Source organism: Lepus europaeus, chromosome 10 (genome assembly GCF_033115175.1).
Source record: "Lepus europaeus isolate LE1 chromosome 10, mLepTim1.pri, whole genome shotgun sequence".
Lineage (NCBI taxonomy): Eukaryota > Metazoa > Chordata > Mammalia > Lagomorpha > Leporidae > Lepus > Lepus europaeus.
This window is the reverse complement of record NC_084836.1, coordinates 13,409,404-13,437,086: the sequence shown is the minus strand read 5'-3', so window position 1 is coordinate 13,437,086 and position 27,683 is coordinate 13,409,404. Positions and strand designations below refer to the sequence as shown.

At 46.4% G+C, this 27,683-nt stretch overlaps 1 protein-coding gene across 5 annotated transcripts; it reads left to right on the top strand.

The window, feature by feature from the left end:
- The first annotated feature begins 102 nt into the window (after positions 1-102).
- On the top strand, positions 103-27,683 carry FBXO7 (F-box protein 7). Of its 5 annotated transcripts, none has more exons than XM_062202950.1 (9): positions 103-404; positions 3,682-3,976; positions 9,357-9,584; positions 10,757-10,898; positions 15,275-15,358; positions 19,276-19,371; positions 22,576-22,752; positions 25,655-25,692; positions 26,978-27,683. In XM_062202950.1, exons 1-9 carry the CDS (start codon positions 283-285, stop codon positions 27,365-27,367), a joined length of 1,572 nt encoding a protein of 523 aa, XP_062058934.1. In that variant the 5' UTR covers positions 103-282; the 3' UTR covers positions 27,368-27,683. The 5 variants fall into 5 exon arrangements, with proteins under 5 accessions (XP_062058934.1, XP_062058935.1, XP_062058938.1 ...); XM_062202951.1 differs by having other exon boundaries at positions 105-404; positions 3,886-3,976; positions 26,978-27,682; XM_062202954.1 differs by having other exon boundaries at positions 326-404; positions 3,834-3,976; positions 26,978-27,682.

The following is a 27,683-nucleotide window of genomic DNA, read 5'->3' as shown; positions in this document are numbered from 1 at the left end:
CCGCGCGGCAGAGTCGGCGCCTGCGCAGTGTGCGCCTCGCGCCCCCACCTCCCAGGCAGTGCCGTTGCGCGCCGAGTCATCGATAGGAAGACTTCCGTGCGGCCGGGGTCGCTCGCCGGGTGGGCTCCAGGGGGCGCCCTCGATAGAGGAGCCGGAGCGCTCGGGGTGCGGAGGCCGCGGCGGGGGGACCTTGCCCCGCTTACATCTGAACACCCGCACTACCGCTCGGTAGTCGCCGCTCCGCGGTCATCTCCCACTCCCACCGTCCGGGTCCCCGCCGCCATGAAGCTGCGGGTGCGGGTTCAGAAGCGAACCTGGCCGGTGGAGGTGCCGGATGCGGAGCCCACGCTGGGGCAGCTGCGCGCGCACCTGAGCCAGGCCCTGCTGCCCGCCTGGGGGTACAGGTACGCGCGGGGCGCGCCGGGCGGCGGCGCGGGCGTGGCCGGGCGGCGCGGGGACACTCGGGGTGTCGCCTGCCCCCGGGGCGCGGGCGCTGTGACGCGCCGGGCTCTGCTCGCCTCCGGGAGGCCATGGCGCAGCCCCCCGGTGCCCTCCCGGGTGAGTGAGCGCAGCCGAGCTCTCAGGCTGGGAAACGAAACCGGGGGTCCGCGCGGCCGCTGCGGTGTCCCGGCGGAAGTGAGGGGTCGGGGGTCGGCGGGGAGCACCCGGAGGGCGGAATCTGCGCCCTCGGGCTGCGGGGACCGGGCGCGCAGGGTCCAGGCTGGGCGGCGCCAGGCCAAGGTGCTGTGTTTGCTGTTTGTTTATTGTTGCCAACGCTGGCCTTCGCCGGGGCCCTGGGCCGCCCGCGGTTTGGAGGCGGGGAAGCTGGGACGGGCTCCCGTTCCGTTGACGGGGCCGCAGGGGAAGCCGCGTTCCGGGAACCGAGCTCTGGGAGCCTGGGGCCGTGGAGGGTGGCACCGTTCTCAGCTGGGCGTGTGGGATTGCGCTAAGAAAGAAACAGAAGAGTTGCTCCTTGGAGCTCTGTAAGGGAAATCCTCGAAAGAAAACTTTCCTGTTCGTGGGCTCCAGCTGTAAGACTCTTAGAAGCTTTCGCTTCTTTAAAGAATTCAGGAAAATGAGGCCATATTAAATGCTTCTCATTTTTCAGCCTAAACGTTATTAGATTAAAAGTAAGCGTGTTTTCTTCCAGATGAAACAAGCAAAAAAAAAGAAAAAAAAAAAGAAAGAAAACATCCTAAAAATTAGGGTGCTGACATAACTTTTTAGACGTAGTGAGTACGTGCCTACGGTTTTACATGCTGGCATTGTTACCTCACCATGAATTTTCAAAATTAACTTCTTTGATGGGGTTTCCACTTGGGTAAGTACGTACGTACGTACGTGTGCATCTCATTACTGTTTTTTAATGAGCACCGTTCTGAAAGGATGTGAAACCCAATATGATTGTTTGCCCAAGAGCCCAAGTTGGTTTCTCTTTTGGGTTTGTTTTTGCAGTTCAGACTGGTTAAGTGGAACGAGTTTTAAGTTTCAGCTTTGAAAGTAAGCTCATTTTTTTCTGTGAGTATGTTCATTTTGTAATAAACAGGTAGTTTTAAAATGTGTCCCTATGACATTTTTATTTGTAAAGTGTCTTTACTAAGCACTTGCATCAAGGATTGCTATAAAACATTTTTGAAAAGCCTGGCATTCCTAGAATTCCATTTTTCTGGTGAAGTTACCCAGCCCCTGCACCAATTTCAGAAACTGAAACCTTCAAGGAACTACATGTTACTCTAGAAGTAAGAGGGTGTTTCAGAATTTCCTGAGAAAATGGAACTAAAATGTAAGTTCACTTTGGTACAAAAATATTTTTGAAATCCACTCTTTAGTTTTTTCATGATACACGTTTTCTGTAGAGGCATGTGAAGCTGACGTTTTTATTAAGCATTCATTACCTTTTCTAGAAATAGATATTTGCATGTGCAACGGACTAGGTCCTGTTTAGAAAAACAAGCTGTTGCTGTGACAAATGCTCTCTAAACACCTAGTTCATTTGCGGTATCTTTTTCATTTTCTGCCAGAACCTGGGTGGTGTTTTTATGGGCAGATGGCAGATTTTCAATGTTTGGTTTATTAAAGCATTTTGGAAAAAGAGCAGAGTGACATCTTTTTCTTATAAGCAGGCATTCTCTACCAAAGACACTTTATTTGGTAAGAAAAAAATGTATTTCTGTGTGAAAGAAAGATGAGTTGGTTCCAACACTTCTCAAAATGCAGCATTGTAGGAAAAAGTGAAGGGAACATGGTTTTCAGAGGACTTTGTGTTTTGTTAACCTCTCAGGATTTATCCAGATTAGCCTTGCTGAGTGTCAGTGTCTCCTAAAACGTGTTGCACTGGGTCGGTAGCTATTCCTCAAGACTGTGTGACGACAAAGGATGGTATTTGGCGCAGGCCCAGGAATCCAGTGCAGAAAGGCCGGTAGTTCATTGCTTCAGGCTTGTGTTCTTCACTTGGGTGGCACTGAGTCTCTGGGTTTGTGCCGTCTTCCCTGTAAAAGGCATGTAACTGATCATCCATCCATAGGAAGGTGACCTTGTATTGCAGTCTTCAACGGGGGTGGGGTGAGGTGAGGGGGGTGGGTGGGGTGGGGTGAGGGGTGGGGTGGGGTGGGGTGGGGAGATGAATTTGTACTCAGCTATCTCTACTTTTTGTGATCGCGAATATTCTTTTAGGATGTAGGTTCAGTATTTTGGGACCGATGTAGGCAAGCTGTCATGTAAGGACATTGAGTTAGGCATTCACTCTCATCTTTGTCTTCCCAGCTAATGTTGGGAGGTTGGTATTTATTGTACAAATATATTATTTGCCAGCTGCTGGAGATACTATTTGAAACTAGACAGACAAGATCTCTGATCTTATGCATCTTAAGTTCTAGTGGTAGGGGTGTGGGAGACAGGTAATAAACAATTAAATAATTGTATTTTCAAATGGTGTTACAATAAAATTAAGCATGGGGATGGATTAGAGAGTGCTGGGGGCATCTCTGAGGTGGTGACATTGGAACTGACCTGGAAGAGCAGCTACAGTGGCCCAAAGGCTGCAGTGAGATTTTCCGAATGGGGGATGGAAAGCTCCTGTGACTACCTTGCAGTGTGTGAGGGAGGATGTCGCCAGCTTTGCTGGAAGTGGGAAGGGGCCCAGTGGCAGCTTCGGAGGCCAGGTTAAGGATTATTCCAAGTTCAGGTGGAGCCATTGCAGCATTTTAAGTGGAGGAATGATGTGATCTACTTTATATTTGAAAAGTGGTATTTCATCAAATCTCATTTGCTATCTAGTATAAGACCCACACTGTTTCATGTAACATGAAGGGAAAATGCTGTCAGTTAAAGTGATAATGTTTAACTGAGCCACCCTGGTTTGAAAGGTGTCAAAATATATTAAAAAAATGTGTCCTAGATTTGATGAAAACATGGATTAATGCTAGGAAAGTACTGTGTCTGTCCCCCAGGCTAGAGTTCAACTGTTAGAAATCTATCAACTAGGCATTTGAAGATAAGAACAAATACGTTTATATAATTGTATGAAAACTTCGGCCTCTCTCGCTCCTTCCCTCCCCACCCCCTTTTTCATTGATTAGTTCCTCTAGCATCATACCATGTACCTTGTATGTGTTTCAGATGTATTATTGAGGGCAATGGTAATAGATCACTCTTACTATCCTTATCCATCTCTCTTGGCAGTTCTGATACCCGATTTGCAGTTTCATTGAACAACAAGGATGCCCTCACTGGAGATGAAGAGACCTTGGCTTCATATGGGATTGTTTCTGGGGACTTGATATGTTTGATTCTTGAAGATGCCATTCCAGCAGCTAACTTGCCTTCATCCACAGATTCAGAGAATTCCTCAGTCCAGAATAATGACCACCCCTCTTTGGCCGCCAGCTCCAGTCAGGCCAGCCAGCCCGATGAACAACTGCGCGATTCATTCCAAGAACAGGCAGCTCAGTCTGACGTCTGGCATGATGACGGCATGGTAGGTATGAAAGGCCAGCTGTGAAATGGAGTGGTTGATACCTCACATCGAACACCTCCGTCGAAGTCCTGATCATTCAGGATAGTTATTACCAGGCGACTGCAGATTTCATTCTCAGAGAACATTATTTTTTTTAAAAACTGCTAAAGGTCTGAAGCAGTCCAGGGCTGTTATTCCAGAGTGTCTAGTTCGTACCTTTATATTTTGTTCAGACGCTCACTTTTTTAGCTACATTACCCATTGGCTTCGGTTACTGTCTCTGTGCTCGTGATCCCCAGCTTGGCTTCTTGGGAAGCTACCCCACAAAGCCGTTCTAGCCCAGTTATTTCCACACGGCTTGAGGACATGCGTACCCGGAGTGCTTAAACTGTTAAGTTAGTCTCGAGATGTCTAACACGAACTCGGAAGGCTGCGCACCTCCCACCTTCTCTGCCCGTCGGTGGCACAGCTGTTGTCCTGTGGTTTTGGACTCCTGGTCGCCAGCCCATTAACCAGCTGTGGCAGTTTTTGTTTTCCATGTCAGGCTTCCAATGTCTCTTCTTCAATCTGCTTTCAAGTTTTGCCATTTTCCTATGTTCTTCATTTTGTTGTTTCTTGGCTCTGTAGTAACTGTCTAGTAAATAGACCATAATTTTTGAGCTGAAAAAAATTATCAAGTTCCATCTGTATTTTTTTTTTTAAAGATTTATTTATTTATTTGAAAGGCAGTGTTAGAGAGAGAGAGAGAGAGAGAGAGAGAGAGAGACATCTTCCAATGCTGGTGCACTCCCAGATGACCGCAACAGCCGGAGATTCTTTCTGGTCTCGCACGCGGGTGCAGGGGCCCAAGGACTTGGGCCATCTGCTGCTGCTTTCCCAGGCCATAGCAGAGAGCTGGATCGGAAGTGGAGCAGCTGGGATCTGCAGGCAGCGGCTTTACCCGCTGTGCCACAGCGCCGGGCCCTCTGTCTGTCTTAAAGAGGAAAATGTTGTCTGTCTTCCTGTTCCTAGTTTTCGAGGCTTTCTGGAAAGCTGCCTCCCCCTCCCCTTTTCAGGGCTGGTTTTTGTTCTTCTCTCCTGTAAACTGTCAGACCGGACTCCTTTATCATCTCCACCCGCCAGCCAGCAGAGCACGTCACAGGCTCCAGGGCCCAGGTGCACACGGCAGTGACCGCTTCTGTACCTTAGCTCTTGTTGTTCATCCACATTGAGGTGCCCTACCTTTCCTGCCTCTCGGTCTGTATTGCTGTCCATTTCCCCAGGCCCGTGCCTACTGTAACCCAACGTTTGATTTGATTTCTTTGGATTGTTTATCTTGTTTTATCAACACCTCTATGTTATCCCATTTAAAAATTTCTTTTATGGTACAAATGATTACTTTTTTTTATTTGAAAATACAAACATGTATACCTTTTTGTTAATTGTTTTGTGTGTATACTTTTTTAAAAAAACAAGGATTTATTTATTTGAAAGAGTTACAGAGAGGCAGAGGCAGAGAGCGAAGTCTTCCATCCGCGGTTCACTCCCCAAATGGCTGCAACAGCCAGAGCTGAGCTGATCTGAAGCCAGGAACCTCTTCTGGATCTCCCATGTGCGTGGGAGGACTTGGGCCATCTTCCACTGCTTTCCCAGGCCACGGCAGAGAGCTGGATCAGAAGTGGAGCAGCTGGGACCTGAACTAGCACCCACATGGGAGGCTTTACCACTACGCCAGAGCGCTGGCCATGTGTGTGTATACTTGCCATCTCAGCCAAAGCATTCGTGGTACCTCTTATGGCGTTAAGTTTGGATAGATACTAAAACAACACTTTTTAACAGATTGGTAAATTGTGGAAATCACTTATGGATAAATGGATTTTAATATATTTTAGAAACTATTGGATCTCTGTGTTTCTGCCTCAGAGATAATTTAGAGAATAAGTAAGAATATTTAGATACATTTTAAAATGGCACTTCTAAGGTTTTTTTTTTTTTTTTTTTTTTTTTTTGCTGAGCAAGGGATAACTTTAGTAGAAGGGCTTATTCTCCTCTATGTACATTAAACAAGGTGAAGCTTTTTATAGCGTAGGAGAATGTTGAGAAGTTAGTGTTGCCTCAAGTTAATAATTTCAGTACTAAAACCATTGTGTGGTATTCCAAGGGTTGTGACTGGAAAAACTCAGCATGGTAACTAAGCCTAAATAACCCCGTGAGTACTTGACACAGTATGATCTGCTTCAGTGTGGAATGAAGCCATAGAAAAGGAAATAGATGGGGAAAGTTTAAAACCATAGGAGATACATTTCACCCTTGTAATCAAACAAGAAATTGATTTTCTGATTTCCCTGTCTTTGAGAACTCATCTAGTATGTGTTGAGAGCAGAGGTGGAGGTGTCAGACCGATCTCTTAGGTATGTGTTAGTCACCCGCTTCAGTCTCTTGCCAGTGGCCATGGCAAAGTGATCTGCTCGGAGAGGTGGTGCCCAGCACGTGTGAAGAAGATAAAAGAAGATAACCGTTATCAGTGGGGCTCAGGGCGTGGGCCGGTTCTCTCAGCATGGGAGGCCGTTTGGACAAGTCTGCTGGGGCCTTCTTCTTTTTTTTTTTTTTAAATCAGCTTAGGGTGACCCTGTTTCTATTTTCCCACAAATGTGAGAATAGCTCTCACCTCTCACTCCCCTCTTTCACTCACACTATATAGTTTTAATTTCCTCTGCCCTTTCTTTAGCGGGAATACAAATGTAAAAGGAGAAACATGTGCTTTGCCTTAAGAGTGGGGCACTTGCCTAGGAAACAAGCTTGCCGAGCAAAACTAACGTAGGTGACTTGGTTTCGCTGAAGCTGTGTATTGTGTCTACAAGCTCTGAACTGCAAGTCTGGGGGTCAAATCTTTATTAGCTGCTAACCTTGACTGTATTATTTAATCTTTCTGGATCATGTTTATAGCATCTATAAAAAGGTGATATCCTGGCCGGCGCCGCGGCTCACTAGGCTAATCCTGCACCTGCGGCGCTGGCACCCGGGTTCTAATCCCGGTCGGGGCGCCGGATTCTGTTCTGGTTGCTCCTCTTCCAGGCCAGCTCTCTGCTGTGGCCCGGGAGGGCAGTGGAGGATGACCCAAGTGCTTGGGCCCTGCACCTGCATGGGAGACCAGGAGAAGCACCTGGCTCCTGGCTTCGGATCGGACCAGTGCGCCGGCCGGAGCAGCCATTGTGGGGGTGAACCAACGGAAGGAAGACCTTTCTCTCTCTCTCTCTCTCACTGTCCACACTGCCTGTCAAAACAACAACAACAACAACAACAACAAAACCGGCAATATCCTCTGCCCTGCCTGTGTTATAAAAAGGATCATGGAAAGGTGCAAAGGAGAAAACACTTTGAAAACAACACTGTGAAGTTGTGAGATGCTGTCCTTCGGCAGTTGCTCAGCAGGCTTTTATTGTAATACCTACTTGCGCTGGGTGCTGTACGAGGGTTACAGACATGGGGGACATTTCTGTGGTCTGCTCCTCCATAGTCAGCTTGCAGCCATGGAGGGATACAGATGGATAATCAGAAAATCGTGCTGCAGTGTGGTAAGGGACGATGATGAAGGCCTTAGCAAGGCAGCCTCTGTTCCCTCTGTTGAAGAGATGGGGATACTGAAGCGGGCAGGAAGGCACTGGCAGAACGTGTGCTTTTAAAGAGTCAGGGACCAGGCAGATGCTGTGGCGTAGCGGGTAAAGCTACTGCCTGCAGTGCTGGCATCCCATATGGTTCGGGTCCCAGCTGCTTCCAATCCAGCTTTCTGCTATGGCCTGGGAAAGCAGTAGAAGTCCTTGGGCCCCTGCACCTGCGTAGGAGACCCGGAAGAAGCTCCTGGCTTTGGATTGGCGCAGCTCTGGCCGTTGCAGCCATTTGGGGAGTGAACCAGCAGATGGAAGATCTCTCTCTCTGAGTCTCTGCCTCTCCTCTCTCTGTGTAACTCTGATTTAAAAAAAAAAAAAAAAAAGAAGTCAAGGACCAGTTGATGAAGGGCCTGTTGTGCTGAGGAGTGTAAGAGTTGGGATTTCATCTGTAGGCCTTCCTCAGGCTGTCCTGTGAAAACAGTTGCTTAATGAGATGGTAAGTACGTGCTACAGGGCTTGAGGAAATGCTCCTTAGTTAAGTGTTAGGTACATATTGTTGTTATTAGGCTCCTCAAAACAGTGCGTTTTGGAAGGTGGGTTTAGGTGGCTGAGCACTTAGCATTTTCCACACCCGGTGATTGTGGACCAACTTGTCCTGAGAGCTAAGGCACACTTGAGGGGAATTGTCCGTGCTGAGGAGATACTGATGAGTTTTTTTATTTTTATTTTTTTAAGATTTATTTATTTATTTGTAAGAGGGAGAGACAGATCTTCCATCTGCTAGTTGATTCTCCAGTTGGCTGCAAGGAGCCAGACGCTTCATCCGGGTCTCCCATGTGGGTGGCAGAGGCCCAAAATCTTGGGCCATCCTCTGCTGCTTTTCCCTGGCCATTAGCAGGGAGCTGGATCAGAAGTGGAGCAGCTGGGACTGGAACCAGTGCCCACATGGGATGCCAGTGTCACAGGTGGTGGCTTTACTCCCTGTGCCATAATGCCAGCCCTGAGGAGATTCTGATAAGTTTTAGGCCCACACAGGACACGGTTAGATTCTTCATTGTCAACAAACCCCTGGCAGCAGTGGGAGGAATATTTTAGAAGACCTGAAACTAGAAGCTTGAGTTGTTGCAGGGATGCTATTACTGGAGGTCAGAAGAGAAATGATACGGACTAGGACTGGGCAGATTTTAGAGACACTGAGAAGTTAGTTCCAGTGGAACTGTGAAGACTGATCATATTGGGGGTGAGGTTTAGTAAGGTAGAAGGAAGAGTCAAGGATGATTTCCAGGGTTTGGGCGCGTTAGGTAACATTGGTGAGATAAGGGGTGGAGGGTGGAGGAGTGGGTGGCAGGTTCATTCACTCATGAGGGATCACCTAAAGTGTCTCCTATTTCTGAATCCAGTGATGAGCTGTGACTTTTAAAAAAGAATTTGTATTTCAGTTATTTGAAAGGCAGAGAGAGATTCTTTCCGTCTGCTAGCTCACTTTCCCCAGGTTTCCATAGTCGCCATGGTTGGGCTAGCCTGAAGCCGGGAGCCAGGACTTAAGATCTTCCACATGTGGCCGGCACCTAAGTACTTGACCATCCTCACCTGCTGCCTCCCCAGGTGTGCATGAGCAGGAAGCTGGAATCAACTGGAACCAGGACCAACCCCAGGCTCTCCCGCATGAGATGCAGGTGTCCCACGTGGTGTCTCAACTTCCTGTGCCAAATGCCCACTCCTGCTCTCACAGATCTAAGCGCACTTTAAAAAATAAATGTACCCTGTGAAAACACGGCTTCTTAATGAGTTCCTGCCTTTGTTATCCTTTCCAGGCAGGGCCTAGTCAGAATGTGGAAGCTGAATCAATTCCAGATGTTGTGGATGTGGAAGAGGGCACGGGCTTCTGTCCCTCAGAACCGATGCTGTGCAGCGAAGCCGTGGAGGGGCAGGTGCCGCACTCGCTGGAGGCCCTGCATCAGTCAGCTGACTGCTCGAACGCCAGCGATGCCTTGATCGTGTTGCTGCATCTTCTCATGTTGGAGTCAGGGTACATACCTCAGGTAAGGACGCCAGACGAGGCGGGACATCCTGATCGGGTGACTAGGAAGCAGCTGGAGCTTCCGTGTCCTCCTTCCCACGCCATGCTGCTGGTCTGTGGCCCGTGTTACAAGTTACAGAGATGTAGTCGCTCAGGATCACTGCACCCCTGCAGCACGCCATGTGCCGAGCCAGGAGTTAGGGTATGGAAATACAGTCACGCACCACATAAGGATACTTAGGTCAGTGGTGGACCACTTGTACGATGGTGGTCCCACAACGTGATACTGCTTTGTGACATTGCCGCCGTCCTAGTTTCTGTAAGTACGCTCTTAGGACGTTTGCACCATGGTGAAATTGCCTAGCGACCTTGTTCTCAGAACGTATGCCCTCATTCAGTGATGGGTGATGCTGTTGGCACGCTCCTTGTCCTTAAGGAATCCATAAGCTGGAGAGAGAGACAAAAGGATAACTACAATGTCTAAATAACATAATAGAAGTATATAGCCATGATAATATAAACAATGTAAGGGGATGAAAGGGAATGACAGCTTTCTTTTGAAAAAGGTTTTTACAAAGAAAATGATAGTCGAGCTGGAGTTTTGAATAATCATGCAGTTTTGCTAGGCTGACAAGTAAATCTTTAAGAAAAAAATCACTTTTTTTTTAGATTGACTTATTTAGAGAGGAAGAGATAAACAGAGATCTTCTATCTGCTGGTTCACTCCTCAAATGGCCTCAGTGGCCAGGGTGGGCCAGGCTGAAGTCAGGAGCCAGGACCTCCAGGTCTCCCACGTCGTGGTTGGGGCCCAAGCACTTGGGCCATTTTCTGCTGCTTTCCTGGGTCCATTAGCAGGGATCCGAATCAGAATTGGAGTGGCTGGTTCTCAAACTGGTGTCCATACGGGATGTTGGTGCTGCAGATGGCGGCTTAACCCTCTGTGCCACAGCGCTGACCCATCAATCCCTATTTCTATCACAGTATTTTATCTATTTGGAACAAAACTTTGATAGCAAAATATTGCAATATATTATCCTCCATAAATAACAATATTAATTATTTGGTGCCCTTTATTAAGGGGACCATATGGAGTGCTTATTTCTAAACAAGTTAGGTGGCTTCTGGATTTTTAACCTTTTTGAGAGTATTAGCTTTCTTCACCCTGTCTGTGTTTTGCTTTCATATCATCCTCAGGGGACCGAAGTCAAAGCCCTGTCCATGCCGGAGCAGTGGAAGGCGAGTGGTGTGTACAGGCTGCGGTACACGCACCCCCTCTGTGAGGGAGGCTCTGCTGCGCTCACCTGCGTGCCTCTGGGAAACCTCGTCGTCGTGAACGGTACTAGGCGGCGTGGTCCTGGCTGTTGGTTTATAAATACTGTTTTCTTTCCAAGTGTTTTATACTTCATTGATTAGCTATCCTGATATAGTTGTGATCTTTCTCAATTTTATCTAATTCCTAGGCCACTGATACAATCCCTGATAGTGTGTGTCTTGGAAGATTTTAGAACATGAGGTTATGTTGAGGCCAATAGCCTTCGCTCTTGGGATAGCCCTGCTATTCGATGTCTTTTTGTAAATTTTTTACGGGGACTAGCTTTGTGGCACAGTGGGTTAAGCCTGCTTTGTGATGCAGGCATCTCATAGCAGAGTGCCAGTTGGAGTCCTTGCTCCTCCACCTCTGATTCAGCTTCCTAATATTGTACCTGGGAAGGCTGTGGAAGATGGCCCTACTACTTGGGCCCTGCCACTCAATGTGGGAGACAAGAATGGTGTTCTTGGCTCCTGGCTTTGGCTTCACCCAGTCCTGGTGATTGTGGCCATTTGTGGAGTAAACCAGCTGATGGAAGATCTCTTTTCTGTCTCTCTCTGTCTTCTGTCTTTCCCTCTCTGTCACTCTGCCTTTCAAATTAAAAAAATAAGATATGGGGCTGGCGTTGTGGCACAGCAGGTTAACACCCTGGCCTGAAGTGCCGGCATCTTATATGGACATCGGTTGAAGATCTGGCTGCTCCACTTCCGATCCAGCTTTCTGCTATGGCCTGGGAAAGCAGTAGAAGATGGCCCAAGTCCTTGGGCCCCTGCAAATGCGTGGGAGACCCGGAAGAAGCTCCTGACTCATGGCTTCCGATCGGCGCAGCTCCAGCTATTGCAGCCAATTGGGGAGTGAACCATCAGATGGAAGACCTCTCTCTCTCTTTCTCTCTCTCTCTACCTCTCTCTACCTCTTTCTACCTCTCTACCTCTCCTCTCTGTGTAACTCTGACTTTCAAATAAATAAATAAATCTTCAAAAAAATAAAATAAAAAACAATAAATCAATGAAAGGAGACAGAGATTAAACAGAGATCTGACATCTGATTCACTCCCTAAATGCCTGCAACAGGCAAGACTGGGTCAGGCTGAGGCCTGAGCTAGAAACTCAGTCCAGTGTCCCAGGTAGCTGGCAGGGACCCAGCCACTTGAGCCATCAGCTGTTGCCTCCCAGGGTGTGTATGAGTAGGAAGTTGGAATTGGGAGTGGAGCTGGGGCCGCAGCTCAGACATTCCTGTGTGGGATACAGGTGACTCAAGTGGTGTCTTAACTGCTGTACCAAACAGCCGCCCCTCTTGGTGTCATAGCCTCTGTCATGTTCTACTCTAGGGGCATTGTGCTCACAGGGGAGAAACAGGTCTGTCACACATACATTCTCTGAAGAATACCTTTTTTAACCTGTGGGTAGCTTTTTTTTTTCTTTAATATTTTAAATATTTATTTTCTTATTTGAAAGGCAGAGAGACAGAGAAAGAGCTTTCCTGTGCTACCTCCTTCCCCACGTGCTGACAAAGGCTGGGCCTGGGCCAGGCCAAAGCTAGGAGTCAGGACTCAGTCCAGGTGGCAGGAACCCCATTACTTGAACCTTCACTGCTGCCTCCCAGGGCGTGTGTTAGCAGGAAACTGGAGCCAGGAATGGGATGTGGGCATCCTTAGTTGCTGGACTAAACCCTGCCCTGGACTGACCCCCTAGTTATTTAAAAAATTTTACTTAAGTTATGCAAGTTTCGTGTATTTCATATATACAGATTTAGGAACATAGTGTATTCCCCCCTCTCTCTTTCCGACCCTTCTTCCTCCCTCTCACATTCCCACTCTTAATTTTCACAAAGTTCTATTTTCAGTTTCCATAATGATCGTGTAGTTAACCTTGCAGTAAATAAAAGAGTTCAACAAACAGTATGAAGAAGAAACAACACTGAAAGGTCTTGAAGGCCGAGGTAGTAAACAGGAGCTGGGGACAGTCTGGCGTCTCTGTGATCCGCAGTGCGCGAGACTCTGCTAAGGCGCTGAGGCCTCGGTGTGTGTGTGCTTTGTCACCAGCCCTCCGCCTCCCGGAAGTCACTGGATGCAGCATTTCTGTTCCTCCTCTTGCACGTTAAACTTCCCTGGGATGCACTGCGTTCCATCTTGTAGTTCATTTTCACCCACATGCCTCTCAGGTCCTTCCAGCTGCCGGTCGCCAATCGTCTCATCATCACACACCCTGGAGAGCCATTTGGGCAACGGGATCTGTCCCTTTTATTCTGTTTTGTTTGTTTTTTGTGGTTTATCCTTTTTGCTAGAGACAATGGTGTGGTGAGGTTGGAGCGACTGCATTGTTAGTTAGTTTCCAGCATAGCTCATGTTGTGTGGCGTGAAGGCAGTCCCTGTGACCTGCCTGGGAGCAGCGTGTTTAGCATGTCCTGTGGTCACTGGTTCGCTGGGATGGAAGTGTGGCAGAGCCCTGTCACCGTGGCAACCTTGAGCAGCAGCACGTTTATCTGTTGCATTTTGGGGGGACTTTATAAGATTTTGTTTGAAAGAATGTTTTCTGCTAAAATTTGTTTTGAGAGCAATGGCTTACACTGTCTTAATCTTTGAAATAGAAGATGATCCTGAGTCCTTTGAATCACCAGATTCTTTGAGGTGTTGTCTAAAAGAACCAGTATTTCAGCTTAAATTGCTTTGGTGGTACTCCACGTTTGTCAGGATGTGACAGTCTGATGGTGCTATGACCTAAGACTGTCTCTTCAACAGTTCATCACAAAGAGCAAATGTAGCTTTTAGTTTGGACTGCTTGTATGCAGAGAGCCTGCCCTCATGTAACTGTTCTGTTCTATCCCATCGTAACCTGCAAGGTTGAAGTTATCAAAGTCACGAATATAAAGTTGTAGTTTTTGCCTCAATTTATCATAAAAATACTCAATAACAAGTGATGCGTATAGTGCCCTCTGTTTACTAGCTTCGTGATACTGTCTATAAAGAAAAGAGTTGCCAACTGTCTAGCTTCTGGTGTGGTGTTCCTTTGCTATTGGCGTATCAGCTACTCACGGACTTGTGTGGCTGCCAGCTGTTCCGGGCTTGCGTCCTTGGAAAGGAGTGGTGTGTCCTCAAGTGTTTGCCTCAGCCACAGCGTCCTGTTTAGTGTACATGTGCTCGTGCAGCACTACTCTTTCAGGGAATGAGCTGAAGCACGCCTTTGTGTCTGTGCTTAAAGTGATGTCAAGAATATTGGTCCATTGAATCGAGAGAAATGGTGCTGTGCAAACCAGCCAGGGTCTTTTCAGTAACAAGGGAGGACTCATGACCAAGGGTTAAAAAAAATAAATGGAGTTTTTAGTGACTGCATTAGAAATAATGATTTTATTGTGTTTGGTTGCCTCCTGTTAAACTTGTTGCATGTCTTTCAGTTATTAGTAAGCTGCCACTATTAATACTTATAGATTTTATATAAAAGTGCTTGCTGTAATTCATTTTTTTAAAAAAATAACTCATAACTCAGATTAATGTTTGGGAAAGCCCTGTCTACATATGGCTCCAAAGGAAAAGAACTAAGGGCCATTTTCTCTATTTTATTTATTTAATTTTTTTTTGACAGGCAGAGTTAGACAGTGAGAGAGAGAAACAGAGAGAAAAGTCTTCCTTCCGTTGGTTCACCCCCCAAATGGCTGCTACGGGCGTGCTGCGCCGATCCGAAGCCAGGAGCCAAGTGCTTCCTCCTGGTCTCCCATGCGGGTGCCGGGCCCAAGCACTTGGGCCATCCTCCACTGCCTTCCCAGGCCACAGCAGAGAGCTGGACTGGAAGAGGAACAACCGGGACAGAACCAGCGCCCCGACCGGGACTAGAACCCGGAGTGCCAGCGCCACAGGTGGAGGATTAGCCTAGTGAGCCGTGGTGCCATCTATTTATTTAACTTTATTTATTGTTTTTAATTACACAGAGAGAGCTATTTTTCATTTGCTGTTTCTTTTCCCCAAGTGGCCGTAATAGCTGGGTCTGGGCCAAGCTGAAGCCAGAGACGGGTGCTTCATTTGGGTCTCCCACATGGGTGCAGGGGCCCATACACTTGTGCCATCCTCTACTGCTCTCCCGGGTGCATTAGCAGGGAGCTGGTTCAGAAGTGGAGCAGCTACTTTTCAAACTGGCACCCATTTGGGGTGCCGGTACTGCAGATGGTGGCTTAACCCGCTACGCCACAGTGCCGGCCCCCACTGTAATCCTTAAGGGGGGTGTTTCAGAGTGACTTCTCTTCATGTGATGGGAGGTTTACATTTTGAGCTTGCGATAGGCCCAGAGCCGTTTGTTTTGTATAATGGGTCCTTGGTGTACTGGGGATGAGGTATTGCACGATCAAACTGAGAAAGGAGGGCAACTGGTGACCACGTCCTTGATTATCCTCTTTCTTTTGCTTATTTTCAGCTACTCTAAAAATCAACAATGAGATTAAAAGTGTGAAAAGATTGCAGCTCCTGCCAGAATCTTTTGTTTGCATGGGAGAACCAGGTAATGTAACCCTGTTTTAACTTTTAGAATAAAGCTTTGAGAGGTTCACTAACAAGCCTGAAAGAAAACATTCAAAATACTGAAAGTTTCTAAATGAGATTCACGCAAATTCAAGACAGTGTTGGCTGTTTCAGAATGTGAGGTTTTAATGATATTGTAGTTTGAGGAGTTTGTTCCTTTCCTGTCTGTCTTAGGGTCTTAGCATGCCAAATTATATTTGTACTGCGTTATGAAAGAACACTAGTATGTAATTCAGCGCAATCTCATCCTGCTTCATAGTTTCTGTATTAATTTGTGGAGATTTTTGTATCATTGTATTCAGCCCATATGGAAAAGATCTGTGTTTTATGGAACTAGTTAAATGCAACATCACTCTTGAAGATTATTGCACTAGGAATATTTGTTTAAATCTATAAAAATTTGACTGGTATTTGATGCAATTTGGAATTACCAAAAGTTGGCATTGTAGGTATGGTTTTGCTTATATTTTATTAAATTATTAATAGATGCAAAAGAGACAGGTTTTCGTTTTTCCTGTTTTCTGGCTCAACTCACATTGTGAGAGGCGGAGAGAGGTAGTGGCAGGGGGGAGACAAGGTGGAGAGGGGAGACAGGGCAGAGAGAGGGATCCGACACCTTTGCATGTTGGCCTTGTGCCGGACATGTGCCCTTGCGTGTTTCTCCATTCACTCCTCACAGCAAACGTAGGAGGCTTCTTCAGCCAGACGGGAGTGCTGTTGCAGAGAGGGGAGTGGCATTTACAGCAGTGTGTTCTAGGGACGGCTGCGTGCATCTAGATCATTGCTTTGAAGGCCTAGGGATTTGTTAGTTCCCAGGGAAGATCAGACCCTGAGACGCTGACTTATACTAGACCTGCTAAAGGAGACTGCAGAGCATACATTTATAATGATCTCTGGGCATAGAATCAGAACGTGGAACATTCAGTGTCAGACTAGACCACGTTTCTCACTCTTTTCTTTTTTAGAGTTGTCTGTGTGAACAACAAAAATCTACCCTGCTGTGGCCTAGTCCCTGCTCTGTTCAGCTGTCAGCCCGCTGTCTCTCTTTGCAGCAATATCAAATCAGATGCTCCTTTCCCTGGGCAGGGATCCAAAGTTTATTACCTTTGCCAAAGACAGAAATGTTGGGGAGCTTCATGGCAAAACCATTGCCACTGGCATCCCTCACATGTGCCACATTGAAGGAGCCAGCATAGCTGTCCCTGTGGGCGATGACACCATGCAGCTGAGAATGGTCCCACCGATCACTCTGTGTGCATCGTCTGCGTCAGATTGGATAGAGCTGGTTACCCTGCCAGTGTTGTTCACCTCAGTGAGAGGATCTGGCCCGCCGTGGTGCGAGCACCCTGAGTCACCAGGGTGGGGCTCCCTCTGTCCCACAGTCGTCTTCCTTCCTTTGCACCACTGGTCCTTTGTCTCTTCTGCTGTGGTGTGGTATGGTGAGCCGCAAAGTGGCCCTTGGTGTCACAGACTGGGCAGAAGTGCTGCCCTTTGTTCTCGGCACTGATGGCGTCCAGGACTGCACAGGGTGTGACCTCCATGGAGCACTGCCTCCACACCTTCCTGACTGCGTCTCCAGGCTGTGCGTTCTGGAGCCTGTCCTCGGCTGGGGGGCTGAGGTGTACACACACCTGTCATGTTGAGCACCCCGTGCTTTGGTGTGGGAACTCGCTTCAGGAGCCTCTTGGGGCCCTGGCTCACAGCAAAGCACTGTCTCTCAGTGGTGTTTTTGTCATGCCCCTAAAGAGCCTTTGCAGTTTTTACCCCCTAATTGGTCTTCCTCGTGAAATTTTAAGGCCAGAAATATACTGCGTATTTATTGAAATACTGTGACCCTTTGGAGGATCACACACCAAAGTAGGATATGTTTTGCCCACCAAGAACCAGTTTTTGTTTTGTTAGGGGTGATTTTGCCTCTGACTCATGAATCTGGAAAGATAGTCTTATTTTTAGATCAGGCGAACTTCAAGTTCTTTGGCTACAACACTCAGTATGCAACCCCACACTAGAGAGGACCTTGCTGTGCAGAATAGAAGATACTTTCCATTTACAGAAGAAAAGTGGGTTTTTTTTTTTGTTGTTTGCTTGTCAGTACATTTATTTGAGATTCAGAGAAATAGCAGGAGTTATTGTCTGCTGGCTCCAGCCCCAAATACACACAGGGGTCAGGGCTGGGCCACACTGGAGCCAGGAGCCAGGAATTCAATCCAGGTCTCCCATGTGGGTAGCAGGGACTTAAGCACTTGAACTATTACCTCCCGAGGTGCAAACTAGGAGTGGAGCCAGGACTTGAACCCAGGTACTCCAGTGTGGGCATCCTAACAGGGCATCTTAACCACTAGGCCGATGCCTGCCCCCGCAGTAGAGGCCTTATGTCAATATTAGAGTTCTGCCAACAGTTCTAGAGGAGTTTAAATTACCTCGAGGTCACAGAGCTACTCAGCGGTGGAACTGAGGATTTGAATAGATTGGTCTGATTAGCCTAGCCTTGGAGAAACAACTTTTATAGGGATGGAGCTCAGACTCCTAGTCTTTATCTGGTTTCTCTTAAAGAAGTAAGCCAAAGGGAAGTAACTTAACATTGTTATATGATGAACTTGTGGGCTATATTTTAATTATTTCTAATGAAGAATTTTTATGTTGGGTAGGAATATGCTGCTCCTTTGGCAAGTCATTTTAGTGAATTTTTACTGAAGCTTGTGGTGTATATACCCTAGTAACTAACTAGGTACTGTTATTTATCCTTTATTTATAAGTTTCTCATTAAATACTTACATATTAGATTGATGAAGAAGACCAATTTAGAGAATATCAGTTTTCACATATGAAAAAAAGGCTTCTTTTTAAAAAAAATGGTGTGTTGACATTATATTTCAACTCAAGATTGCAAATTTACATACCAGAAATTTAGAATTTAGCTGCCTGTATCTCCTTGTTCTTATCTGTCAAGTTATAATGAGTGTACTACTTGGAGCAAGCATAAACTTTCCTACTGATGTACCAGGGACTGTACACGGAGCCTTTAAGTTTTAACAATTCTTCCGTGGCGTAGTGGTGGTGTCTTCTTTAAACTGGTGAGCACACAGGTGAGGGTCAGGGTGGGGCAATTAATTTGCCAAGGTTACAGACTCCGTGAACGGTAGAACTAAAGTGCGATTTGTCACTGTAACCCCACGTGAATCTCCTGAGATATTAAAACATACACGCTCTGATTCAGCTGGTCTGCGGTGGGTGTGAGGTCCAGTTCCTCTGAAGGACTCTCACCTCTGTCAGTCCTGGTGATTTGCAGGATCCGTTGTGAGTAGCAGCGTAGTGGCTCAGAACGAGTGCTTTGGAGCCAGACAGGGTTGTACCTGGCTCTGCTGCTCACTATGGCGCCTCGGAAGGCTCTGTGCCTTGTCCTGTTTTTAAAATGGGAATTGTAGTATCTTAATTTTCTGTAGGGGAGGATGGCTGATATGAGAGAAAGCTTGAAAAATGCTTGACCTAGTTGCTAATCCATGGTAACCATGTAGGAAATACGCTCGTATGTTAGGATTGAAGTGCCACAGAAGTGGTTCCCCACCCTCTCCCAGCGCCACGAGAGACTGGTAGAGATGCAGTACAGTTTTGTCATCTGAATGAATCACACACAACAGTTTTTTCTACAGCTGTAGCCTCTGAGCTGTATAGGTTATATAGTTGTATAACTTTATTATTAACTTCATCCTGTGGAATTTTAGCTTTACATCTAGGGTTTAGTTTCATCAGTTGTGTGCTGTACCTCTTCCCCTGCTAGGGACTTTGGTTCACATATATCTCTAGGAATTGTTTGTGAATTGGTTTGGCAGAAATTGAAGACAGATGTCATTTCAAGTTATTCAGCTTGATTTTGTGTTTTATTTAAAAATATTCCAGGGGAAAATGCAGCCAAGATATACAGAGATCTTCAGAAGCTCTCCCGCCTCTTCAAAGACCAGCTGGTGTATCCTCTTCTGGCTTTTACTCGGCAAGGTAAGGGATGATAATGTTCATAGGTTGAATGGTGGTAAAGAACAATAAGTGTACTTAGTGCAGGGACATTCAGAAAGTTCGTGGGAAATGCACAATATGAAAAACTTGTGCACGGATTTCAATTTTTTTGGCTTCAAAATAAACTCATCTTTTAATTCCATTTTCCACAAACTTTTTGAAGTCCTCTTGTGTGTTTCGTGACTCTGTGATACCTGACTTTCTTCTTTTCTCCTCCTAGTGAAATTCTCTTCTTAAAACTAAGCTTAAATGTCAATTCCTTACATGTTCCTTTATGTATTTCCATAGCCTTTTGTGTGTATCTTTTTATTTTATTTTATTTATTTTTATTTTTATTTTTTTGACAGGCAGAGTGGATAGTGAGAGAGAGAGAGAGAGAGACAGAGAGAAAGGTCTTCCTGTTTGCCATTGGTTCACCCTCCAATGGCCGCTGCGGCTGGCGCATCTCGCTGATCCGAAGGCAGGAGCCAGGTGCTTCTCCTGGTCTCCCATGCGGGTGCAGGGCCCAAGCACTTGGGCCATCCTCCACTGCCTTCCCGGGCCATAGCAGAGAGCTGGACTGGAAGAGGGGCAACCGGGATAGAATCTGGCGCCCCAGCCGGGACTAGAACCCGGTGTGCCAGCGCTGCAAGGCGGAGGATTAGCCTGTTAAGCCACGGCACTGGCCTTTGTGTGTATCTTTGTTACAGGCTTTTCCCAGGATATCATAATTGTTGACATGATTTCTTTGAACCTAAGGTTGTGAATACCTTGAAGCTAGGGAGTATGTGTCATTTAATTTTGTGTTTTTGTGGTCTAGTACACAGTCTGGCCCATAAATAATGTTGAAACTATAGATTGAGTCTAAGTGTTTTTTTTTTTTTTTAATTTATTTGCGAGACCAGGACCAGGGAAAGAGAGACAGGAGAGAGAACGTTCACATGCAGGCGCACCTCCCCCCTTCCGCTGGGTCACTCAGCAGATGCCTGCCAAGGCTGAGACTGGGCCAGGCCTGGGCCTGACCGGGGCCTGGCTGCAGCCAGGAGCCAGGGACCAGTGCAGGTCTCCACATGGGTAGTAGGGGTGCGATTATTTGAGCCGTCACTACTGCCTCCCAGGGTCTGTCTTAGCAGGAAGTTAGCTAGTGTTAGGAACTTAGACCAACCTGGGTATTCTGATGTGGGCTGTGAGTGACCTAAATGGCATCTTAACCAATAGGCTATGTGTCCTATCCTGGGCCTGAGTGTTTTGATTTTCTTTTTAAACATTTACATTTAAACATTTCTTTTTAAACATTTATTGGGGCCTATGGTAGGCAGTTTGTTGGATGTTTTGCTTGCATTCTCATTTAATGCCAATATATTTAGAGTAGATTCTATACATTTTATAGATGTCAAAGTGATAATTTATACTTCACTGAAGATCCTTGTGTTAGCCTTCTCTTATTGTGTGCAGGGCGATACCGTACGATCTCAGTGACTTAGACTGTACATTTATTTCTCAGTTGTATGTGTGTTGTGTGTGGGTCTGCTCTGGATAAGGGGGTGGTCTTTCTGCATGGCGAGCTCCTCTGTGGCAGAGGAGAAAGAGGGCCAGTGGAACCTTGTGTTGTTTCTGAGCGCTCTGCCCCAGAAATGATACGGTCACTGCCACTACATTTCAGCGGACAGAGCAAGTCAGAGAGGCCAAGCCTGTGGTAGTGGGGTGGGGAGGTATAATGATAGGGTAGGAGGTGACTGAGAACCATACAGTCCTTCAGCGGCTAAGCAGTTTGGGACTCACATAAATAGGTATTTGGCTTTTATTTGCTATCTGAATTTAAGGACATAAATAATATTTTTGCTCTCTTATTGTATGGTGCCATAGCTATTATTACCATAGTTTCCCTCTTTTGTTGGTGATAAGAGCGTGGAAATAATGCAGATTTCAGAACCCTTCGATATGTCTGTGTTGGATTTTCATCATCTTTGCTAGTGGAGAATAGTATTATAGATTTTCCAAAGGCGCTAATATAGTTTGAGCAGTCATAATCTGAAGTGGTCCAAAATCTGAAATTTTTTGAGTACCAACTTGATGCTCAAAATCTTTGGGATTGGGATTTCTGGATTGGGGATGCTTAACTGATCAATCTTAAGCCGATATTCCAATATTTGTGAAACTCCCAAATCTAAACCACTCTAGTCTCAAGCATTTTGGATAAGGGATACTCAATTTGTGTCAAAGAATTTTTTAAAAAAGATATATCTATTTGAAAGGCAAAAAGAGAGAGAAAAGAGTGGGAGAGACAGAGATCTCTCCTGTTGGTTCACTCCCCAGATGGCTGCACTGGCTGGGGCTGGGCCAATCTGAAACCAGGAACCAGGAGTTTCAAGCTGGTCTCCCGCATGGGTGGCAGAGGCCTAAGCACTTGGGCCATCTTCCATTGCTTTCCCAGGTGCTACAGCAGGGAGCTGGGTGGGAAGTGGAGCAGCTGGGACTGGAACTGGTGTTCGTATGGGACGCTGATGTTGCAGGCTTTGGCTTAACCCACTGTACCACAATGCCAGCCCCCAAAAGAATTTTTATTTGACTTTGGAGCATATTCATTTTTTCTGTTCTTGGTTTTGCTTCTGAATTTATTTATATCTCTTTTCTTTAACCTGATTGACATCAAATAACAGTGCTTGCAAATAGCAGTGCTTGTGCCAAACATTATTCTGATCACTAAGTGTATTAGCACATATTTTTGTTTTCACAACAACTCAGTGTGGTAGGTGGTATGTAATGTTATTTGATCCATTTTACAGATGAGGAAATTGAATTAGAGTTTTTTCTGAAGGCACGCAGCTATGTGGCAGCTCTAGGAACCAGTTATAAAAGCCAGTGGATTTATCCATTTTCTGTAGTAGGACAGAGAAATGTTGTTGCATTGAGTATCGTTTGAAACAAAATGCCTTTGGCTAGTATTTAGCTGTTGTCATCGTTATTTATTTGATCTGTATTATAGTGTGTTTGTCTCTCTACTAAAACATAAGGGGAATAAGGGGCCTGGAGTTGTCTGTCAGCCTGAGGGCCAAAACTGTTGTCATTCAGTGTCCTTGTCTGCTGGGACCACTGTCTCATTTGTCACCTCTTTAGATAGGAACAGGTGACCGCTTTGTTCACTGTGTGAGGAGAAGCTGGTTCTTCACTCAGGAATCCCTGATTTTCTCTTTTTTCCTACTCCAGCGCTGAACCTGCCGGACGTGTTTGGGTTGGTGGTCCTCCCGCTGGAGCTGAAACTGCGCATCTTCCGACTTCTGGATGTTCGTTCCGTCCTGTCTTTGTCCGCAGTTTGTCACGATCTCTTCATTGCTTCAAATGACCCACTGCTGTGGAGGTGTTTGTATCTGCGGGACTTCCGAGGTAATGTCCATCATGACAAGTTAGCAAGGAAAGGGCTTTTGCTGTCTGTGGTTTTAATGACTCACCTGCCAGAAGTGTTCAGTTGTAGACATTTTTCCCTTTTTAGGCTTGCAGATGATCACAATGAATAGCTTAGAGGGCAGAGATTCTAAGCTCCATGTACCTCTGGAGGCCCCATTCATTCTTGGGTTCTTTGCAACACAAATAGCTCACTAGACTAAGTAGATTATTTCAGGATAGAAAAATGCAAAGGTAGGTTTGTCCCTTCTCCGAATGCCACCCTGACTCTCGGGATTTCCTTGGTGAGAGCAGTCTGTGGGTTAAAGCAGTCTTGCTTCCTGATGGCCTGGTGCTAGGGCAGCTTTGCTGCTGTTTGCTCACCTGGTGGGGACCTGGGGACAACCATAGCAGTGGTGCCAGCAGAACCTGGGCGCCAGGATTTCCAGACCAGAGGGCAAAAGCTTGACTGTGGGACTTTCTTTCCTGCTGCCATCGTCTTCCTATGTATCAGTGTTTTTTGAACTGTTTGAGTGGGTCATGAAATCATCTTAATAGGTCATTTTATAAGGAAACAACAAAACAAAAACTCCACAACTGAGAAGTCAGCTTATTTTATAAATAGTCTCCATATTTGTAAAATAGAAGTAAATTTCTGTTTCTGTTAGGTGTATACTGTGTTGTAGTATAAAATACTTGTAGTTTACTCAAAGAAGTTTGAAGTTTGGTAATGCTGTACATCTATCATAGTAGCATACCACCTTAACAATTGTAAGGACCAAACAATTGTCCCTTTCCTTTTTTGTTTTTACAGTAGAATAACATGTTGAGTCATTTGGATTATTAAATTTTTTTTTCGTTTGAAGCTTTAAAATGTGTGAATGACCTGGTTTGTTCCTTTTTTCTTTCTTTTTATTTATTTATTTTTTTGACAGGCAGAGTGGATAGTGAGAGAGAGAGAGAGAGACAGAGAGAAAGGTCTTCCTTTTTTTGCCGTTGGTTCACCCTCCAATGGCCGCTGCGGCCGGCGCACTGCGCTGATCCGAAGGCAGGAGCCAGGTGCTTCTCCTGGTCTCCCATGCGGGTGCAGGGCCCAAGCACTTGGGCCATCCTCCACTGCACTCCCGGGCCATAGCAGAGAGCTGTCCTGGAAGAGGGGAAACCGAGATAGAATCCGGCGCCCTAACCGGGACTAGAACCCGGTGTGCTGGCGCCGCAAGGCGGAGGATTAGCCTGTTAAGCCACGGCGCCGGCCAAGATTGTTCCTTTTTCTTCTCCTTGATTCCTGAGGTCTGTATTTTACTTTATTTATGTCCCTGAATCCAGAGTTTAAAATGTTAATTTTGTCAAAATTGGCAGCAAGTGTCTTCTCAAAAAATTAAGAAATATAATTAAACAAAAGTAAAGAGAGCGAGAGATCCAGAGTGGCCGGCACACGCTGAAGGACTGACAGAGAAAGCAGGCTGCCACAGAAACCCGCCTAAAATGAGCAAGTGCCTTTTCACTTGGGTTCCGTTCAGGAATCGAGTTTTGAAGCAATCGATCTCTGTTTCACTTCAGGTTGAGGTCCACAAGCTCATTTGTGAGATGTGTGTTCGCATTTTGTAGTGAATTTTCCCCTGGATAGAATGTTATGGGGCAGGAGCTTGTAGCATCCTAACTTACCCTTGCTGATATAGTTACTGTGGATAAGACATCTCCATCTTTTGCCCAAACTCTTCATTAGGCTTTATGTTGATTGGGTTCCTCTTTCCTCATTCCACACATTTCACTTGATCTTAGCCAAAAGGCCGAGAAGCGATTCCACACATTTCAAATGAAGAATTGTACTGAAAAATGCTTAGAGCTGGCCATACTTCTGATAGTTGAAGCATGCAGTACATGGTTTTCAGAAAGTAACCTAAATATGGAGGAAAGCCCTGGGTCAGCTTGGCCTCCAGTAACGACCATGCTCTGATGCGGACTCTCAGAGGTTGTCACCCAGTTTGGAGTAATTTGAGACATGATTTTAGAAGCAGTTGATGCGGGGCTGGCGCTGTGGCATAGGTTAAGCCTCTGCCTGCAGTGCTGGCATCCTAAACGGGTGCCAGTTTGAGTCCCAGCTGCTCCACTTCTGATCCAGTTCCCTGCATACAGTGGAGGATGTCCCAGGTGCTTGGGCCCCTGTACCCACATGGAAGACCTAGAGGAGGCTCCTGATTCCTGGCTTCAGCTTGGCCCAGCCCCTGCCTTTGTGACCATTTGAGGAGTGAACCAGTAGAGGGAAGATGATATCTCTCTCTCTCTCTCTCTCTCTCCCTCTCCCTCTCTCCCTCTCTCCCTCTCTCCCTCTCTCCCTCTCTCCCTCTCTCCCTCTCCCTCTCCCCCTCTCTCCCCCCCTCCCTCCCTCTCCCCTCCCTGCCTCTCTCTCCCCCCCTTTTTTTTCTGTACTTTTACCTTTCAAATGAATAAATAATAAATCTTAAAAAAGCAGCAGCTGACATGCATGCATGAGATGAAGATGGATCAGGGACCAGTTAGTGCAGCTGTATATCCTGCTCTCATCCTTTAGGGACCACCACATTGATTACTGTGTAACACAGAATAGCGATGGTCACCCTGGACCATGCAGAGAAGGTTTGAATTAGATTCAAGAAAGTACAGATGATACATGATTTTAGAAGCAGTTGACGCGGGGCTGGCGCTGTGGCGTAGGTTAAGCCTCTGCCTGCAGTGCTGGCATCCTAAATGGGTGCCAGTTTGAGTCCCAGCTGCTCCACTTCCGATCCACCGATGATACAGTGTGTGTTATACAAACAGTGCATGCTCCTTTTTGTGGTTAATGAGTAAGTTTCCAACCTCATTGGGTTAATGCTGGATGAATGAAATGTTTGTTAATCCTTATTTTTTTGTTTTTCTTTTGAAGATGGTACTGTCAGAGTACGAGACACAGATTGGAAAGAAGTAAGTATTTGTAAATTTTATGGCTAAAATTCATAGCAGAAATAACTGGTGAATTGGTATATTAAAGACAAATTTTTTACTTTTGTTGTGATGTAGTGAAATATTCTTTCATTAGATTTAGTGTTAAAGTAGTTTCAACTTGAGATTTAGTCTTTATTTTCTTATAATTAATCACACAGGAGCAACTAATGATTGTTTCTCTTCAATATGAAGTGTTCTTCTCTTGTTGTAAAAAATAGCGGAGTGTGTTGTCTTTGTGCTGGAGTTGTTTTCAGCGATTCGACCAGGTCACATAGCACATGAAAGAAGAAATTATGTTTTAGTTACAGATGACTGCTGTAAAAGATACCAATTCACTAGTTGAAAGGCTAGAGAAGAGTAAAATTCAATGAAGTAATACAAATCAGACTGTACTTTTTTTGTACTATTTTTTTTTTTTTTTTTTTTTTTTGGACAGGCAGAGTGGACAGTGAGAGAGAGACAGAGAGAAAGGTCTTCCTTTTTGCCGTTGGTTCACCCTCCAATGGCCGCCACGGTAGGCACGCTGCGGCCGGCGCACTGCGCTGTTCCGATGGCAGGAGCCAGGTGCTTCTCCTGGTCTCCCATGGGGTGCAGGGCCCAAGGACTTGGGCCATCCTCCACTGCACTCCCTGGCCACAGCAGAGAGCTGGCCTGGAAGAGGGGCAACCAGGACAGAATCCAGTGCCCCGACCGGGACTAGAACCTGGTGTGCCGGTGCCGCAAGGCGGAGGATTAGCCTAGTGAGCCGCGGCGCCGGCCATTTTGTACTATTTTTTAAGAATTTGTCCCATTGTCTAAAACAGGAATTGAGTTTTATTTTAAACTGAGATGTATTAGAACAGTACTTCGAGGGAAAAAAGAATTTCAGTGCTGCCCTGCCTTCCCTAGCTTAGCTCTGTATTTTGTGATCCGGTATTTTCAGTGAATGTTTACATTTTGCACTTCGAAAAGAGGCTGACTTGCACTAGCAGATCCGTTTGGGAGCTCGGGATGACGGCTGTGAAAGCCCACGGCATGCAGTGCTCCTCTTTGGGGTCTTCTGTTACTTCAGATTAGCACAGTTGCTCGCTTGCAATGCGGTTATAGAACAGAGTTTACTTGGCACTGCATTTGGAGCTGCTGTTAGAAATTGGCCACAGTTCCCTTCTGTGCAGTGCTAGAACGTAGAGAAGGGAGAGGCATCGCTGGGTGAGTCCTGTTAGAGCACATTAGGACCTTTGGAAACCTCTGAATCACTTCCCAGATCTTGTTCTTTTCCCTGCAGCTGTACAGGAGGAAGCACAAGCAAAGGAAAGAAGCCCAGAAAGGGCGGTACGTGATGTTCCTGCCGTCGTCCCCCCACCCCATCCCGTACTACCCCAACCCCTTGCACCCCAGACCCTTTCCTTCCGGCTCCCTTCTTCCTCCGGGAATCATCGGTGGTGAATACGACCAAAGAATAATACTTCCCTACGTTGGAGATCCCATCAATTCACTCATCCCTGGGCCTGGGGAGACACCTGGCCAGTTCCCTCCTCTCAGACCGCGATTTGATCCAGTTGGCCCACTTCCGGGACCCAACCCCATCTTGCCAGGGCGAGGTGGACCCAGTGACAGATTTCCCTTCAGACCTGGCAGGGGTCGGTCCACTGACAGCCGTCTGCCATTCATGTGATTGCTTTATAATCTCACGTGTGGAGCCCGATTGGTGTTTTGGTTTGTTAGAACGACAGGTGTCATCTCCTTGGGGTGCTGATGTCTAGTGGTAGTGTTTGCACTCTCAGAAACCTCTCAGTAGATGGGTTTCTAGCTCCAGGCACGGAGTGGCCCGCGGCTTGTTCTGCAGCAGGGTTGACCTTGGGGATAGTTGGCTCCTGATTTCCCTGCTCTGGATTCTCCAGTAGACTGAGGTTGTGTATGGATGATGTCGTGCACCGGATTAAAAAGAAATGTAAACTGCACAACAGCTTTGACTTTTATTACAGAAAGAT